The sequence below is a fragment of the Chamaea fasciata genome, unplaced genomic scaffold, assembly GCF_029207755.1.
Source record: "Chamaea fasciata isolate MVZ Bird 193981 ecotype frontalis unplaced genomic scaffold, bChaFas1.0.hap1 SCAF_7, whole genome shotgun sequence".
Classification (NCBI taxonomy): Eukaryota; Metazoa; Chordata; class Aves; order Passeriformes; family Sylviidae; genus Chamaea; species Chamaea fasciata.
In genome coordinates, this window is record NW_027094092.1 from 53432135 (window position 1) to 53451108 (window position 18974).

General features: G+C 43.2%; 2 protein-coding genes across 3 annotated transcripts in view; both read left to right on the forward strand.

Annotated features, from left to right (window-relative positions):
• The window catches only part of TDRD9 (tudor domain containing 9), a 68876-nt gene extending 67119 nt beyond the window's left edge, over window positions 1-1757 (forward strand). Inside the window, exon 36 of the mRNA XM_066188914.1 lies at window positions 989-1757. Within this exon, the coding sequence (XP_066045011.1) occupies window positions 989-1084 (96 nt within the window). The 3' untranslated portion in view covers window positions 1085-1757. The remainder of the gene's footprint in view (window positions 1-988) is intronic.
• Window positions 1758-14559: 12802 nt separating this feature from the next.
• ASPG (asparaginase) overlaps window positions 14560-18974 on the forward strand; it is a 44601-nt gene continuing 40186 nt past the window's right edge. For both annotated transcript variants that reach the window (XM_066188915.1, XM_066188917.1), the window contains exon 1: window positions 14560-14743. In XM_066188915.1, coding sequence (XP_066045012.1) covers window positions 14581-14743 — 163 coding nt within the window. In that variant the 5' untranslated portion in view covers window positions 14560-14580. The remainder of the gene's footprint in view (window positions 14744-18974) is intronic.

Consider the following 18974-nt stretch of genomic DNA (forward strand, 5'->3'; position numbering starts at 1 on the left):
CTTCAATGGCTTGTTTTTTGATTTTGTGTATATAAATATTTTGTGTTTTCAAACAGAGCTCTCCATGGCTTTAAGCTGAGAGAGATTGTAAAGGCAGGTTCACATTTGTTGGAAGTTAAAATTTTCTTTCTATTTAGCTACATTTTCCTGAATGCAGTGCATTTTAGTTTTGTTTTGGGTTGCTGTGGTTTGAGGTGGCTTTTCCTTTCTAGGCAGACAGAGAAGTGGCTTGTTTTAAAACCAGTATGGTGGGATCAGGCAGGAGGGCAGTTTCTTCAAGACCCAGGAGGGTTTCATAAGAAAACTCTCCTAGCTTCCTACTCTGTTAGAAATCTTACCTTTCTTTCTGTAAGGGCCTCTGCAGGCCACTGGATTTCCTGAAGAACAGGTAGAGTTTCTTAATTAAAAAGAAGGTGAGGATTTAGTGAGTACAGAAGTATAAGTGCTACACACACCCCCCTGTGCCTCTCCCACCCTGCAGCCCATAAAGAAGGGGTTTGGGTCACCCTTGAAAAAAGGGACAGCAGAGAACGACACCAAGGGCACTTGCTTCTAAAAGGCATTTTTTTAGAATGTGTTGTGATACACTGCCTTGGGCCAAAGTGTTTCTATTTTCATATTTCAATTTCAGTTATCCTTGGATTTAGGAAGACAGTATACTCACCCCTGCTGGTGTTTTATCACAAGCTAATGTGTAGGCCTTGGATTAGGATTTTCCCCACTGCATCTGAAGAATCCCAGGACATCTTGGATCATAAAATACTGCCTGTAATGCATTGGAAATGATAGTGGAATAGTGTTCTGAAATCATGGCAAACCATGAGATAAAGCATTTTGTAGCCCTGGCTCTTTTGTTGCACTGTATGGCATGGAACTGAAATGCCTGTACGATTTTAAACTCAGAGCTCTTCAAGACTTTTTCTTAGCTGTGGTGTATAGGGAAGCATTAAGAATGAATTATGACTTTCATCTTGCTTCTTTTGACTAGGTGGATTCTCAGCGTATTATTGACGAGTCTGAAGAGCAGCAGGCAAGAGGAAATTCTGTTTATCAGCTCCACAAGCTTGTTTTGTTGAATGATTAAGTATTTCTAGAAGTCTGTCAGAGGATGCGGTACTACTAGTCTAAAAATTACTTCTGTCTTGTATGCATTCTGTTTTGCAAGACTGTTCCTTGAGTCCGAGTGTACTAAAATACAGTTTGGAAAATGTTCCCGTTTTTCTGAAAAAGCTGCAGTTTGCTGGCCTAGAGTAGACAAGTTCAGTCATAAAAGAAACTGATGTACATCAGGATGCAATTTTCATTTTAATAATACTTCTGAACAGGTTTATCACAAGGTACGTGAAAGATAAAGCAAATCTAGGCTTAGTTGTTCATTTTCTGTCTAAAACCTCATAAATTTAGGGGCATGGCTTTCTTTTGTCTGTAATTGCAATTTGCATTTTCCTGATTTCTTTTTTATTAGTTTTTTTAAAAAAATACTCCATAAAGGGGGTTGGAGTTTTCCTTAACCAAGAAATAGAAGCCAGAAGAAATTGATGATCTAAATTTTGTCGTGATTCAAACTATATCTTCATATACTGGAAACAGTTTTCTGTTGGGTTTTTTTGTACAGCAAGACATAAGATGATTTATTTTCCTGTATGGCAGAAGAATGCTTTTGAATTACTGATTCATGACACTTTGTTTCACCCTTTTGACTTATTTTTACCTGGGAGATCTTTAGCCCTAAAAATGAGGTCAGTGGTTTCAGAATAAAATGCAGAAATTAAATAAAATGTTTCTGTATCTTCCTTTTTGCAGTCATGCTTAATAAAAGCTAAATTTAGTTATTAAAGGTATGTGATTGCCTTAATGAAATACATCAATAGAGAAACAATATATGGAAGAGTATTCATTTTCACTGTTCACTCAGTGATTTGAAGGTCATGTAATATCCAGTCCTCCTCTGAAGGACAGAGAATCAGTGATCATTGTAAGGAAATGGTAGATTTTTGGAAAAAACGGGGATGCTTAAAATAAATTACTTAAGGCTATAATTAAACAGAGGGATGACAGTGTAACAGGCAATTTCAGTGGTTTATTAGAGCATTACTTTCTTAGACCCGTTTTAGTCATCCTTGGGAATTAGAATAGTTAGTGAGAGAGGTGTAACAGAAAAATTGCATCTCAAGTGGTTTAGACAAGAGTGTTTCTCAGCCAAGTGTTGTACATCAATTAAGTGTTCTTGTTAAACACCTTCAGGGGCAAGTGGAACAGGCAGGATTTCAAATCTTGCTTTTGTCTATCATTGGTGGGAGTTCCCGTAGGAAGGGGAAACTCGGCAGTGCAGAAAGGCGTGAGGAAAATAAAGGAATTCATTCCATATAAGCAACAAACAATTCATTTATTTTTAAATTTTTTTTAAAAAAATTTTAAACTGTTTCTCCCATGAAAGATCTGTGTGTGTGACTGTGCTGCCACCAGGTGGGGGCTGCTGTGAAACAGGACAGAACAGCCCTGAAGGAAACTCCGCATCCTTCAAGTCAGCCTTGCTGGGTGATGTTGTTTATTTGCAGATGAATATATACAGTGCTAACATTTAAAAAGAAGCTGTTGTATTTTATTGTTTGATTTAGGCTTCAACAGCATTGCAAAGTCACTTGAACAAGTTAAAGGCAAGTAGCTTCAGGATTTCCCTCTCAAAGGGTAATAGTATGTCACACTGGAGAAAGAAGTATTGTGAAGTAGCAATTGTGTGGCTGTGGACCTGATCCCACTCATCTTTGTGGCTTTTGGGGGCTACTTCCATAAAAAAAAGGCCATGACTACTTGTCAAGATTTGCTTTGTGTCCAGATGTTCATTAACACTGAGCAGAATGAGACTTCCCTTACCATAATTAATAAATGATTTATGTACTTCTTCATCGAGCTGAAGTTGGAAATATTTGAATCTGTCAATGGTCAGATTAATGCTCTTAAATGCCTCCAGTAGTAATGACAAAGTGACAAACTGGCCTGATAGGTGCTTCTAGAATCTGAAACAATGTGCATGGACTATTATTCATCATTTCCCCCATAGCTACAATGACACCTGATAGCAGTTTTAAGTCAAAAGGAGATTTTTTGCCATTCCATGTAATTAATTTTGAAATTTACTGCCACAGGTTCTGATGGAAATCAAATATATAAATAAACAAAAAATTAACTGGACCTGCAGGGAAGGCAGATCCTTCAATACCTGTTAAAATTTGAGGAACTGAACTTCCTACCTTACTGAATTCCAGAAGCTCTGAAAACGTATTGAAAGCATGTCTCTTTTTATGCTTGCCCAAGTGTTTCCTTATGAGAGGTGGAAAATACTGTTTACAAATCCCTTTACAGAGAAGTCACCTGTGGTTCCTTAATTGATTCTTGATAATGCTGCAGAGCACTTGCTTTGTTCTTTCAGGAGAATCACATTGTCAGGATGAACAGCAAAAGGGAAAAGAATGTAACACAGTTGGGAATTTCAGTTCCTTCCCCGAAAAGGGTGTGTGTAGGGATTACGGGGCTTTGAATGAACCCAACTGAGTCCTGCTGAGCCTGTGGCCACTTGCCCCTGGCAACTGTGCTCTCTGCAGGGAGCGCCAGTGGGGAAATCAAGGGGAGAGTGGATGTCAGTGTGAAGTGGTCCATTTCCAGGGAAAACAGGACTGTCCTTTTTTAGCTGTGTGGGATTTTAGGAGCTACAGGTGAGTGCATGTAGATCCTGGAGAAGCTTTCACCTTGTCTAGCAATGTTGTGCTGTTGTTGAACTACCTATTCTGAAAGCTTGCCCATGGATTTTACAGTGCAAAGAGAAAATTGAATTACCAGAAAAAGGAAGGCCAGAGATGGAATTTGAGTAATGAAGGGGTGGTGACTTTATAGGGTATAATGAGTGCAGTCTCAACAGGTTAAATTTATTGCCAGTCTGCATGGGAGTGTTAGAAAAAGACCATATGAATTAGGATAAATTACAGAATCGTGGTTTAAACCAGGATACAGGTGTTGGCATAGACTGTAGGAATTACACTGACCTTGGAAAGTTGTTAGTATGTTTTTCACAGACCAGAGTAACACAGAGCAGGGTTTGTCTACCTCATAGAAAGGGATAGAACTGAACAGAGAAATAAAAACCCACCATCAGTGTATAGTTTGATTTGGAGTTTCTTTCTGTAGAAGAACTTTGAGAGAAGCAGATGAAACTCCAAAGAGGTTAATAAATGAAAGAAAATTATGGCAAAAATGGTATGTCTGAGGTATATATTAATCCCGTGAAGGAGTGCAATCCTGTGAGGGAAGAGGCAAACTCTGAGCTGATCTGGTGAATCCGTAGGAAGATAATTGCTCTTTTCTTAGTCACTGAGCTACATAGGTAGGTGTATTTGTCATCCCTGTCTGATGCTCCTGTATTTAGCTTTCACTCAAGCTGTAGGAGTGTCTGTCTAATCTGCCAGATCTATGACTTCAATGCCTTGGGGAAACAGAGGTGGCAGTTCCCTCTTCTGAGAGAGCTCTTCCATCCTGGAAGAAAGGACAGGACCTTCCCAGAGATCCCCTCCTTCAATGGAGGGGGTTCACCCCTTTTACATTGCTATGAGTGATGGGGAAATCCTGGCAGATGTTTCTTGGCACAGGGATGAGTTTGTGGATGTTTCTCGACCCCAGGGCAAGGGGCCAGAGGGCTGAGCTTGGGTGCTGGTGCTCAGTGAGGGGTGCTGATGCTCACTGCTGATTTTGCCATCAGACTGGTGAGAGGGCAGTGGGTTGAGGTGGGCTGGGCAGGAGTGAGCTGCACACACCACGAGCCTTCCTGAGGGGTCAAGGCCTTCACATCTTCACCCCAGCAATTCTCTCCCTCACAGGGAGCCACCCTGGGGAAAGAGAGAAGTGGGGTTGCCATGTGGTTCAGGAGAAGGAGAGAGGGGAAGAGTGTGGTTTAAATGCTGGCATTGATTTCCTTCTGTGCTCCAAAAAGTGCAGAGGCTATTTTTTCCTCTGAAAAATTGCAATCAAAACTTCTTCAATCATGGTGAGATGAGTTCACGACTTTTTCATGTCATGCTTATGAAACTTGTCTTCCCTCTGGGCCTGTCAGAGTGATGTGCCCCAGGTGCTCCTCAAACACACCAGTGTGATGGTTTTCTTTTCCCCTCCTGTATTTGTTCTTTATGCCATGTGGAGAACCATGGAGAAATTTTAAATATTTCACTTCACTCATTTTGTTTTCTTTGTAAACAGAGCATACAACACCCAAGGATGCCTTTCTCCATGTGCTTGAAGAAGGAAGGGTACAGCTGTTGGCAGTATTTCAGCATTTACAAAGCTCTTTGTTCTCTTTTTGGTCTGTTAATAGCAAAAATCTAGAGTGCATAATCAGAAAATGCACAGATACCCCATAGGTATCTATGGGGTATTCTTTGTCTATTTTTAATAAGGGCAGAAAGGCCACATTTAAAAGACAGGAAAGTAGATAAGATTTTATTAAAATTCTTGATACAGACAGTACCTTCCACAGCACATATTTCAAGAAATCACAAAACATAGCTACAGGGGGTTCCTCTCTAGTTGAAGATGTTAGTTCTGTCTTGAACTAGTTTTATTTGGTCTTGACAGCAGTTTTGCAAACACACTCCTCCTACCCAGCTGCCAGGTAAGATGGGAATTGAGTAGACACACTTTACATCTGATTGTTTTACATATTCTCTGAGGAATAGATATTGCTTGAATTTTTTTTATAAAGGAGAAGGAGGTAGAAAATACACTGGGAGAAACACAAAGTGATTGCTGCTAAAGGCAATTCCCAAAATTAGAATCGTTTCTGAAGCTAATACAGCATTTGTAGTGATTCTCCATATGATGTCAGTGCTGCAGGATGAGGAATCTACACAGGGGAGCACAGTCCATGATAACTTGGGAGCTTTGAGAGGATATGCGAGTGCTTCTGGAAGGAACATTTCACACTTCCCGAATGGATGCTTTCAGCTGAAGGACAGGAGCAACAGCAGAACAATCCATCTAGAGATGGATGTACAGTAACAGTGTTGTAAAACATCACACCACAGACTGGAATCAGAATGGAGAGGCCTTCTTTCTGGAGGAGTATACTTCCTCTGTGCTTATGTGTGAGAAAGCCTTCCCTGATGTTACTATCTCTATTTCCATATTAAAATGCAATTTTTTGTCTTAATTTTACTCCTGCCAGTTTTCAAGTTACCCTTTTTCAGTTTAGAGAAACTGAAACAGTTCTTAGTTTTTTTCTCTGCTATAACAATATAGTCTCATGTGATTGATTGACAACTGTAAATCCAGTTGCATTTAATTTAGATCTTCTAAAGCAGTTTCACACAGCTCCTGTATTTATATCATGCTAAGTATTGACCTGCAGTCAACGTCAGTTGGCTCCTTTTTGATAAAAGCTTTCCCAGGTCAGGATCGTTTCAGTAACTAGTTTTAATATAATCTGAACTAGTTTTTGTCTGAAGTAAATGAAAAAAGCTACCACAAATTTTTCTGAAACGGGGAGATAATGATTTAGGGCCACATTATCTGCTCCAAGAAGCAGTTAAATGTCTATAGTATGCAATAAAATATTTTTATTATATAATTTTTTCTTTACAGTCTCTCTAAACACAACAAGGATTATCTGTGCAATCCCATCATAGGCATTACTGCTTGATGTATGTAATAGTAGAAGACTTAGCCAGAATAGCCGAGTATTTGAGGTATTGGACATGGTCTTCAGTTCTCTTTTTTATTTCGTGCTGGAGATTAAAAGGAGATATGTTCTACTTTTTAGCTTTTTGTGGATTAGTGATTTATGGATTGAAATACAAAGGAACCTTTGGGCTGGAGAGGCTGTTGGCACTAGCAGGCATTTACGGAAAAATGACCTTGGATTTGTTTGGTTTTCTCATAGATGTTCAAAGAATGTTATAGGCTGATGGAAATTTGTCTAGGACTATGTGCTACAGAGGTAGAAGAGAACTTGACATTAGCAATTCAGCTTTTATTGCAGTTCATAGGAAGGATCTTATTCCATTGGATATAGCAAAGAAGCCACATTTGACAATGCACCCCTTCTGTTTCAGAGAATTTCTGATATACAAGATGGTTGAAAAATTACTTGCTAAATAAGCAAGAAGATCTTAGAGCAGCAAAGCAGCTTTTTGTCTCCCTGCCTGCTCCCAGTTCTTAAGAACTTGGTGTGATGGCTGTCATATTGTTCTAATAATTGCTATTGTAACTTAAGCTCAGCCAGTACATTGAGTTATTTAGGTTGGTATTTTGACTGAGTTCGAATAGAAGGCAGAACTGATGAGCAAAGAAACTCATGAACCAGCATAATGAACACCACATAGGGAAAAATAAAAAGTGTGATTAAGACGGCTATGAATAGAAGAAAAGGAACACTGCCTCCCAGTCTGTTCCTTGGAACTGATTTCCCCAGAGTGGGGAGGAACATCAGCAGAGTGAGATCACTGTGCCCAAGGGCACAACAGACAGGCCTTGCTGGAGCTGATGAGTGAAGCATGAACTAAACAGGGTGCAGAACCAAGGAAACAAGCTACAGGGTTGGGGTTTTTTTGTTTCGGTCTGGTTTTTGTGGGTTTTTTTTGTTTGGGTTGGGTTGGGTTGGGGTTTTTGGGGGTTTTTTTGGGTTTTCTTTGTTTTTTTGAGGGGGTGCAGGTGGTGGTGGTGGATAAAAGACAATCCCAAAAATCATCCAGGTGGGGTCAGCAGAATTGGACCAGTGATGTAGACCTCAGTGGATGAAAACATTCTTGTGGAGAGCAGTGTGTTCTCCAAACCACCTCAGTGCAGGTACATTTGGTAGTGCAGCTCGGCCAACAGACTGCTAGGAAAACTCTTAGGATGGTGTTCAAAATCTGTTACAAGTTTCACACATGCAGACCTTCCTCTTGTGCCAGAAGTACTGCAGGTGGACTGCACGTTTCTGTCCTCCACCTTCAGTTCCTGCTGATAGGCTGGTGTGTGGGTCACAGCTGTCTTGTGTCCTCCCTGAAGCTGATCAGAGCATGTGCTTTATTAACTCAAACTCGTGGCACTTGTTCCGTTTTCATACTTGTATGTCAGAATGGGTTTTGTATGTTTTGTTTCATTTCTTAAAGCCTTAAAAAGCATTCAAAGTTTATCTTGCCTGCAGTCTCTGGCCTGAGGCTCGTGCTGCACTTTAGTACTCATGCACCCTGCCTGCCTTCTTTCAATGGTATTTTCCCTCCTGATGCCAAATCACTTCTCTTACTTTGCCTAAGGCCATTTTCAGCCTGCCCTTGCCAGTGCCTACAGCCTGGTGCCAGAGTGTGCTCCTGAGCACCAGGTGCAGGATCTGTTGCCAGCTCACGCCCCAGAGGTGAAGGAGAGGTAACTACGGAAATTTCTCCTTGCTGAGTCACTTCACTGCCTCTCTTGGCTTGCCAGGTCTGGAGTGGCATGTTTCATGTTGTGTCATCACACGTTTTGTGTCATCTCAGGTACATTTTGTGTAATGGATGGTTTTTCTAGAGCTATGATTCCAAGGCTGAAACGGGGTTATTTTTTGGTCCAATGGTCACAAGCCCTCCCCAGCCAACACAAGCAGCTTTGAGATTGGATTTCCCTGTTCCCAGAATGGTCACCAGGGCCAGAGCACAGAGCCCAATCCTCAGTTTTCTGGCAGAACTAAAAAAAAAGCAAGGATTAACAATCTGAAGTGTGAAGAAAAGCAGGGGTGGCCAGCCTCTCTTGCAAAGTGGTCTGTCTCCTAATTCTGCTACCATTTAATGTCCTTTCAGGATTTGTCTCAGCATTTGCACTGGTGTTTTAGTGACTGAGTTTTTCGACTGTGAGATTTGACACCTATGTCAGAAATGCAATTCCAGTGGATTCACCACCTTTTAACACAGAAATACCTCCACGCCATTGCCATCTCAGTGGGCCCTTGGCTGGACAGAAAAGTTCTGGTCCCATCCACCCCTCAGAGAAAAGGGATTTAAACTTGTGCAGCCCACTGTAAAAGTTTAACAGCATCTCTGCTTCCCATCCTTGTGTCCCTTGTCACCGTAATTTGTGCCTCGTGGGGCTGCAGGCTGAGAACCTCCAGCACAGCGTGAACTCTGATCTGGGTATTCTCTGTTAGCATATCAAACACAGAAGAACTAAAAAAACCCCTAAAATCAAACAAAAACCTAAGTGCTTTTTAAGCTTACGGTCAACTGTTGTGAATGCTGGATGTACACCATGCATCTCAGGAAATGATTGTTATTATATTGCTATTAACCACTGATTACTAAATTAGTTTATTGTGAGTAGATATCTATCTCCTAGATAACTGAATTCAGTAAGAAGATTAAGCTTTCCTCTGAGGTATATTAATTGGCATATAACTGCCCAAAAAAGAAAAACATTACAAATTAGTAATTTAATTGAGTATTTCAAGGAGAATGTTGCTTAGGTATTTTTCCAGTCTAAAGACCTAATATCTTGATTAGATATTAACACTGCGCTCTCCTCACCACTGAGCCCGTCATGTAGTCAGAGAAGGGCTGTCAGGCTGATCAAGTGTGATAAATCTGTGGTGACTACTCCTGACTGCCTGTTTGATATGTCTGGAGCTAGCTTCCAGATCTATTTGCTCCACCACTTCCAGGCACTGAGGTGAGACTGACCAGAGTCTAGTTTTCCATCTCCTCTTCTTCCCATTCTTGAAGTTAAAAGTGATACTGGCTTTCTTCCTCTCCCTAAGAACCTTCCCCTGATTGCTATGACCATTCAAAGGTTACCTAGTGTCCTCAAATTCCATCAATCAGTTCCCTCATCTCTTGTGAGTGCAACCCATCAGGTTCCAGGGACTTGTCAGGGTCTGGTTTATTTAAATATTCCTGAACCTGATCCTTCTCCAGTGAGAGGAAGTCTTCCTTGCCATGCCTCTTGCAGTGGCCTCTAGTGCCTGGCATTCTTAAGGGCAAATAGAACCAGTGAAGACTGAGATAGAGGTGGCATTGTCAGCTTTCCCATGTCCTTTGTCACCAGGTGTCCTGCCTTGGGCCCACCTTTTCCCTAGTCACCCTTTGGCTGCTTACCTTAGAAATCTTGCTTAACCTTCGTATCGCTCTGTAAATTCAGGTGGGCCACGCCTTTCATAACAATATACCTTCATATTCTGACAGTATCTCTGAACTCTTCCTGGGACACCTGTCTCTTCTTCCATCTCTTGAGCACTTTTTATGCTTAATTCTTACCTGGAGTTCCTTGTTCATCTATGCAGGCCTGCTTCTACCTCTGCTTGATCTCTTCCTTGTTGGAAGGGACAGTTCTTGAGATCAGAGAAGGTGATCCTCAAAAATGGGTCAAAAATATATGGAGGTTTCTCAAGAGCTTTGTTATTTTTGATGGATGATCTAGCTAGGCAGTCACCTCAGCTGTTGTGAAGCAACCTAAATAAAGGTTCACCAGAATGCCTGCAGGAAGACTGTGTGCTGGACTTGATTATGAGACAGCAGTTAGCTGTGAGAGATCTCACAATTGGTCACACACAACAGTGTTTTCCTTTCTCAAGATGAAACAAATTCCACAAATCTTATTTTTAGAGAAGAGGGTCTCACCCTCTGCTAGCAAGCTGCAGCTTTGCTGTAGTTTCTCCAAGACAGTTCTGTTCGCTCGGGCCATTGTCTGTGTGACTCTTTAACAGCTCTTTGTCTCACCCAGTTCTCACTCTGGGCATGTCAAAGTTCTGCAGCAGGAGGTGGTCACTGTAAATAAACCTGGGACACCTGACCATGGGTCGAGCAAGGCAGAGCACATTGGGACTGCACTCACTGTGGTCCATAAAGTCACCATCCCTTCATTACTCAGATTTCATCTCTGGCCTTTTCCTGGTAACTCAGTTTTCTCTTTGCACTGTAAACAAAAGCTCTTGTAAAACCCATGGGCAAGCTTTCAGAATAGGTAGTTCAACAACAGCACAACATTGCTAGGCAAGATGAAAGCTTCTCCAGGATCTACATGCACTCACCTGTAGCTCCTAAAATTCCACACAGCTAAAAAAGGACAGTCCTGTTTTCCCTGGAAACAGACCACTGACATCCACTCTCCCTTGATTTCCCCACTGGCGCTCCCTGCAGAGAGCACAGTTGCCAGGGGCAAGTGGCCACAGGCTCAGCAGGACTCAGTTGGGTTCATTCAAAGCCCCGTAATCCCTACACACACCCTTTTTGGGGAAGAAACTGAAACTCTCAACTGTTACATTCTTTTCCCTTTTGCAGTTCATCCTGACAATGTGATTCTCCTGAAAGAACAAAGCAAGTGCTCTGCAGCACTATCAAGAATCAGTTAAGGAACCAAGGGTGACATTCCCCTCATCTTTTGGCAGCCTCTGTGCGCTGTGGGTTTCAGCTGGCACAGCTCACAGATGCAGGGTGTAGGTCACTGGCACTTTGAAAAGAAGGAAAGATGGAGGCTGAAGCTCGGAAGGAGTCTGGGCACTCCAGGCACCACCTGCCTTGGAACAGTCTCCCTCTCCTGAGATCCACAACAGTTTCATTTCTGTTCCTCAGCTCCTCTTTTCAGCCTCATCCAAAATGCTTTATGGGTGGCCTCAATGATGAAGGCCCTAGGCAGAGCCTTGAAACTTTGCAATGTGGTCAGTCTCTGACTTTCCTCTGCCCTTCAGGTGTTTCAAGCACCAGCTCAGGAACAAAGTGATACTTTCTTGCCGCTTTCTTTGTTTTTCATCATTTTCCCTGTCTTCAACACTCCTCTGTATTCAAACATTATCTTCTGCTACCATCTACCCACTCCAGCTCCCAAATCCCCTCCCAGGTAGATGATGTTCCCTCTCATCTTGATATATGTGCATGATTTATCTTGCTTAAAGCAGAATTATTCTTCCTGCAGCAAGCAGAGGAAAAGAGGGAACAGGTTTTCTTCTGGCTTGCTCTTTTCTTGCTGCTTTCTCTTTCCACTGTTCTAGAAAATGACACAATTCTCTAAATGAGGCCCAAGCTCATTCAGTAGATATGGAGAATGAACACCAATTAAATACATGAGAAAGGTCATGCTGACAGACTGTCGAGCTGGTATCCAGCTGTTGGAGACCTGAACAAACTGGCTCTGAGGGCAGAAACTCTTTCCAACAAGTGCCATCACTATTCCTTCTCATGTATGGGATGCTGTGAGGTACAGGATGTTAAATTCCACCTTTCTCTGTTAAATGCTACTTCGCTATTCTGGTTCCAAAACTCCCTGCTTTAAAATGGCAGCAAGTCCAGAACTCATGTCCATTAAGTCATCCAAGGCCATCATTCTTCTCTGCTTGCAAGGAAATCACTTACTCAGACGTAGCTTTGCCAATTAAGTTTTCAGAGGTACTTCTGTTGCTTCCAAGCTTAATGTTCTGAGATGCACAGACTGGGTCAGTTGTTGAGCTATTAGAAGTGCTGCAATCAGTTCTTCCTTGGAAGCCTTGAGTTCTCTGCTCTCCTGTCATCTGCTGCCTGTTGCATCATTCCAGGGGGAAATGCATGTGTTGCAATCTCCATTGTGTTTCTATTGTCAGTCTCATTTAGGTGTTATTCCTATGAATTCTATTGTTGGTTTCTCTAGAAGTGGTCACTTGGTCTTCTGTCCTCCGCCCTTCTGTTTGTGCAATTAGTAATTTCTGGACATAATTGTGTAATTTACTTGGGGGTCACTTCTCTAATCCAAGGATGCCGTTCAGAATTCTATATTCCAGCATACAAGTGATTATCAGGTGTATCCAGTTAATAACATACAGTTTTTGATTTTTTAAAATTTTTTTTAATTGAAAAAACAAAAATAAATAAACAGTGAGTAATGTTTTTAAAAAAAGGAAAATAACCTTTTTTTTTTTTTTCCCAGAAACATTTTCAAAAGCTGATTATTCTGTGAAAGGAAGTATTGAATTTCTGATGAACTCTAGTAATCCTGCTCAAATGGAACTTCAGTTTTGTTCTTTCCTGGAGGGAATCCTGCAGAACCTAAAATGACCTTTCTGTAGAGTTTAAAAGTCTTCACATTCTTTTCATGTGATCTTGATTACTTTTTTTACTCTGAATAGCACAGGGAAAAGAGAACAATGAATAAACATGCTTTGAGATCTGTCCCAGAAATATATGAAGTGAAATGAGTTTCTGTGATACATAACAGGAATTAGATGTAATTTTTTCATTCTTTTGAAAAAAGTGTTTCCCTGCAGCAGACACATGTTCGTTTACTTAAAAGTTTTTTTGTGGATGTGTCAATACACACAGTGTATTCCGGCAGCTGTAGTTTTCTGCCTTCACACACTGCCGTGTTTTGTTCAATAGCCTACAGTATAGATTAAAAAAAATGTAAATAGCAGCTGTCAAAAAGGGCTTGGGGGTCCTATGGACAAGTCATGTATGAGGCAGCAAAGGCTCCTTGCAGCACTGAAAGCAAAGGCTAGGCTGCACTAGCCGGACAGTTACAGCCAGCAAACAGGGGAATGATTACTGCCCTCTACTCTGCACTTGTGAGACCACATCTGGAAATCTGTGCCATATTTTGGGCCGCTCAGACTAAGAGAGAGATTGACGATTTGAGGGGGAGAATATAAAATTTATTTCTGTTGGAGTACTAAGTCACAGAAATTAGAAGAAATTGCCTGGACTATCCCACAATCCTTATTTTCACCTTGAAATTGAACTGCATTTCATTTAGAAGGTGCAGTGCAGGGTACAAATTAAGTTCGTATGTCCAGGAGCCAAAAAAAATCCCTACCACGTTCCTACAGGAAGTATGCTCTTTCTTTGACGAACTGAGTAACTCAGGCACTTGACTGACATGTTTAGCCTCAAGGTACCTGAGCAGCAGCTACTTGTCAGCTCCTGCAGATCATGCTCCTCAGCAGTTACTGTCCCCAGTAACTGGCCCATGGGGTTTTAACCAGTTGCTTTGCTGATTTTGCTTTATAATTAGCCACTAATAACACACCTCATGACAACAGACCTAAGCATTTATCAGGTTTCCTTGAAAAGAACTTCAGCCTCCTCACAGTTGATCTCCTACGCGATCCTCAAAAGAATCGCTCTGGATGGAAGCCGAGGGTGCAGATTAGGACGCTGGAATTGGAGGGGACAGGGGTGCTGCCCGTGCCGCGCTGCCTGTCTTGGGAGACGCTGGGTAGGCAGGAGTCGCCTCAGGGGCCGGGTAAGCAGGGGCAGTTCCCACCTTCTTCCCCGGGAAGGAAAAAGGCGACAGCGCAGGTGCTCTCACCGGGCTGACCCTGAGCCCTATGTCCCCTCTCTCCTCCCCGGGCCCAGAACGCTCCGCTGCTCTTGCCTTCTTCAAGCGTGAAGGGCTTTGACGTCTGCCCGGGCCGGCAGCGCAAAGGGCAGGGGGTGGTGCCGGCGCTGCCCCGCCGCGGTCCCGCTGCCCCTCACGGGCGCTGCCCGCGCTCGGGCGGGCGGGCGGGCGGGCACAGCGGCTCTCCCCGCCCACGGGGCAGCGGGAAGGGGCGGCCCCGCCACCTCCCTCCCGTCCCTACAAATCCTCGTTGTCCGGGCGGCCGGGAGATAGCGGATCCTGCGGTGCGGGATGGAGGCGGCGGCGGGACACTCGCGCTCCCTGCTCAGAGCCCTGACCCGGCCCCGGCCCCAGGAGCGCCCCGGCTGCCCCCCGGCCCCCTCCGCCAAGACCGAGGCGCGGGTGCTGGTCATCAACTCGGGCGGCACCATCGGCATGGTGCAGGACGTCAAGGGTGAGGGGCCGGCGGCGGGGGTGCCGGGGCTGGCTGCGGGGAGCGGCGCTGCCGTGGGGCTGCGGCCGGGGCTGCCTTGGGGTTTGGGGTGCCGGGGACGCGGCGCGGCTTGCGGTCCGGCATCGCTGCTGTGAGAGGCTCCCTGTAATCCCCGGCTCCCGTCAGCTGGTTGAGCCGGGAGCTCAGCTGATGGGCATCCTTGTGAGCGTCACAGCGAGCAGCAGCGGCTTTTGGCAGAGGACAACGTGTTTCCTGCGGCGTGAATCCGTTCTGCCCTACCTCGCGCGCTGAAAACGAAACTAACGTGATCGCACTGGGCATGCCGGCTGTTCTTAGCCCTAAATGAGCCACTGTCACCGGCCGCCCAGAGAGTGTGTGCCTGGCATTCCTGCTGGGAAGAGCGTGGGCCACTGGAGCTGGTGACAAGGATTTTCCACTGGTGACCTGGCAGGCGCAGTGGATCCAAGTGTGGCAGCTGCCAGGTGTCAGGATAAGTGAGATCGGATGCAGTGTCAGAGTCACCTGCCTTGGGACAGGTTTCTGCTGCTCTCTCATCAGCTCTTGGCTTCCTTCATAAAATTACTCAAGGGTTCTGCCTTGCCTTGCTTTACCTTACCGAGGGAGGGGGAGACTGATGAAAAGACTAGATATGCCAAACTCTCTCCCAGCAGCTGGAAAACATCTACATCCAAAATGGAACACTGAGATGTGTCAGTGTATTGCCTGCATTTTATCTGAAGGCTTCTTAGGTACCTACAGGTATATGCTGTGTGTTTTTAGGTGCCCCTAAAAGTGATAGGTGCCCAAACTCACCTGACGCCTCCACAGGCCCCCAGTCCAGCAGCTGGTTAGAGTGGCACCTAAGCACCCCTTGATCATCACTCAGTAGGCACAGATTCCAAGGGATATTAGAAACATCAACCCATTAATGTGTCTGGGGAAAAAATGGGTTTCAGTCAGGTCTGACTTGCTATAGGACTGTGTGCTTGCCAGCGTTGGATTGAAGGGAAACAAGGTAAGAAGTGGGAGTGAGAGGGAAGCAGTCCAGTTTTGATGAATATCTATTTAGATTCTTTCCTTCTTGGAAGGTAGTGCAGTATCCCAGGGCTTCCACAGCTTGTGTCTGTCTAGATTCAAAAGTGTGGGTACTTGTGATCCCTTACTACAGAGTTTTGTGCTCCTGCCTGAAATACTGTCTCTGCTTCTTATTTGTAGGATTAAAACACTTGGGGCTTTACCTTACAGCTTCCTAGACTTGATTTTTTTCAAATGCATGTCCTTTCTTCTCAGGAGATGGTGTTTGCCTCATCCTTATTATTGTAGTAAAGATGCTATAAGGTGTTCTTTCTTTTTTATGGCTGTCATCTTTGTTTTTACTCTGTCAAAGTTATAAGAAAAAAAGGCCATATTTCAATGCCATGTGCTGACTTGCCTTTCTCAGCTTTCATTGTTTATACTAAAACAATTTCCTTCTTTTATTGCCTCTAAATGCCTCTTTTAAGCAAATAAATTATAATCACGTGTCCCGTTCTTTTATGAATGAACTTTATAACCTCTCCTCATCTTGTATGGATTTTTTATTTCTTTTTTTTTTTGCTTAACAAGTGTCAATCATTAAAGCATGTGCAAACAATCTAACAGTTATGATCCAATGATGCTGACTCGCTGCTTCCTGGGGAGGGTTTTGACCTGCTTTTCTTACCCACATCTAGCTGCAGAGCAGCCAGAGTACCTCTTTCAGAATATTTTGGCAGTCTTTAGTGTTCAGACAGAAGCTAGCAAAAGGGCATGGGAAAGGCAGCATGCTTCAAGGGAAGATACAATAGATGCTCATTTCTTTTATTTATCAGTGGATGGAAAGTGCCTGTTTACAACCCTCCCTAGAACTAAAGTAGCTCCTCTGGCAACTCTAGCATGCCTTGGAAATTCATGTTAGAATTTCTGCACACCTACGTTAACCTGTGCAGGAGTCATTTTCAGAGGATGAATAGTCTGTTTCAGTTTATGTGACTTCGATGACAACCAGACTCAGGTGCAGACTCTCTCAGTATTCATGTTTTTGCTGTCAGACCACTTCAGTGCATTTTTAAAGTTTCCTACTCCTACTTATTTCCTCCTACATTAGTTTCTTTTGGCTTATCAGTAGCTCATTTCAGAAAGAGAAACATACTGCACTCCAGAGTGAGGTTACTGTGATAGTGATCTTTCCATCAAGTTTATGCTGGTGCCTTCAGGAAGGTCTTTTCCTTGGGCATGTGGGCTAGGTTTCTTTCTAGCTTTTACCTGTAATAAGGACAAAACCCCAACAAATCCAAACAGAACTAAGCTAAATACCCTTAGAAAGATTACCTATCTTGGAATAGTCTACTTATGTAGATTAGTTATTTATGTGTCTTTTTTAGACATACTAAATTGCCGAAGGACTGGCTGCTGTAGTCCAAACCCTTTCCATTTGAAATCTGTGTGCCTCACTTCTGAAAGCTCCGAGTAATGTAGCTGCTGCAATTAATATTTTTGCTCCCTGTTCTCTGCAGCAGCACAGGTTGTAGGGTATTTTGTTCGGCAGGTAGCTATAACTGTGTTATCTATAGCACCAGAGTGAAGAGCGGAGTCCTGGACTGTAGGTGAGACAGACCCATGATTGTACTCCTTGGCCACAGGTGCCTGTTTGCCATTCTGCCTTTGTCCACCTGCTCTGTGGTGCCAGGGCTGGCCAGCTAACAAGCGTCAGGACAGAAGTTGATGAGAGCTATTTGGACAAGTCACACAGCCTGCCTCTTCTCTGCAGGGGTGCAGTTGCTTCAATAACTTGGTCAACAAGCTTGGCTCACAAAAGCTGTTTTCCACACGTAATAAAGTAGAAGTGTTCTTAAAACCCTTGCACTTGAGTTCCCCTGTGTTCGGTTCTTGAAGCTATAAAGCAGAAATCACTGCTGGACGTGGATGCATGTGAGGAGCTGTCTAGGTTGTAAGTGGGTCGTCTTGGATGCATCTGCAGAGTGCCTTAAAAAAAAGGTTTACATTCAGTGCAAGCAATTACGGAAAAATCCTGACAGATTTGTGATTAAGAGATGAGGAACTGCTGTTGATAGAGAAGGGATTAAAGAATATTAATGTATATCAGCTCTCCAGTTCCTGTGGCAAATACAAAAAATAAACAGTCTAATCCATTGTCAATATTCAGAGCAAGATGAACACTGGACAAACTGAAGAATAATCAGAAAACACCCAGGAAACACTTGAAACTGGGCTGCAGTTCCGAGCCAAAATGACTCAATGCCCAAGCACAACAGAAGTGGCCATTTGTGACTAAGCTAGGAACATCCTTAATAGGAAAAGCAGGGATTATAGCTGAATGAATGAAACATCCAAGCCTTGAAAGTGTTTTAAGTATATTTTGTAAAACAAAGTATTCTGGCAGTAATCCAAACAAATCCACTCAAATGCTGTTGCTGTCCTGTGAGGAAGTTGGCTATGAAGAGGCCTCCTTCTTAATTTAAGGCAAGCCAGGAGGGAGATCAGGGAGTTCTTAAGGATTTTTCCATCAGCTTGGAAAGTAAATGGAAAAAGCTAGAAATACTATTGAAAATATTCTCTTTGTTTTGAGTATTTGAAATAAACCTTGCTGTTTGAAGGTGAACCAAACATAATTAGAGGTGCAAACTTGAATGAGAATCATGGTTAAATAAACAGAACTAGGAAATAGGACAGAATTCCCTGGCCTTAAGTTAGAAATAACTAGAACTAACAGAAGTAGAATAATGAGGTTTAATAGTTTGTTTGCCATGTAAACAGGTGATACGAAACACTGAAATTAAACTGAACTTGACAGTAAAATCTTACAAAAGGGTGTACATCCTTACAGAAGGATGTACCTCTGTTAGAAGTTCCTTGTAAGAAAACTGTCTCAAAAAGTCAGACTTCAGAAAAACAGGGTGACTTGTGATTCTGGATGCCAGGACTGTTGCTGTCACTCCTGAAACAGGGGACTGGGAGATGAGTTCCAGGTTAGGCTCACAGGTGAACTCAGTTCCATGATGCTGAGGACTGTAACATCACAACATTAGGTGCCTTTCTGGCTAACAGAGAACAGTGTGCAGATTCCCTTGGAAATACCTGGTTGCAATGAGGACTCCTGCAGGTCCACCAAACACTAAACGTGTTCTTAGGCTAGTTTAAACAGCAGCTCTTTCAGGGTCCCCTTCCACAGACAGACCCCATCATGGGCAGG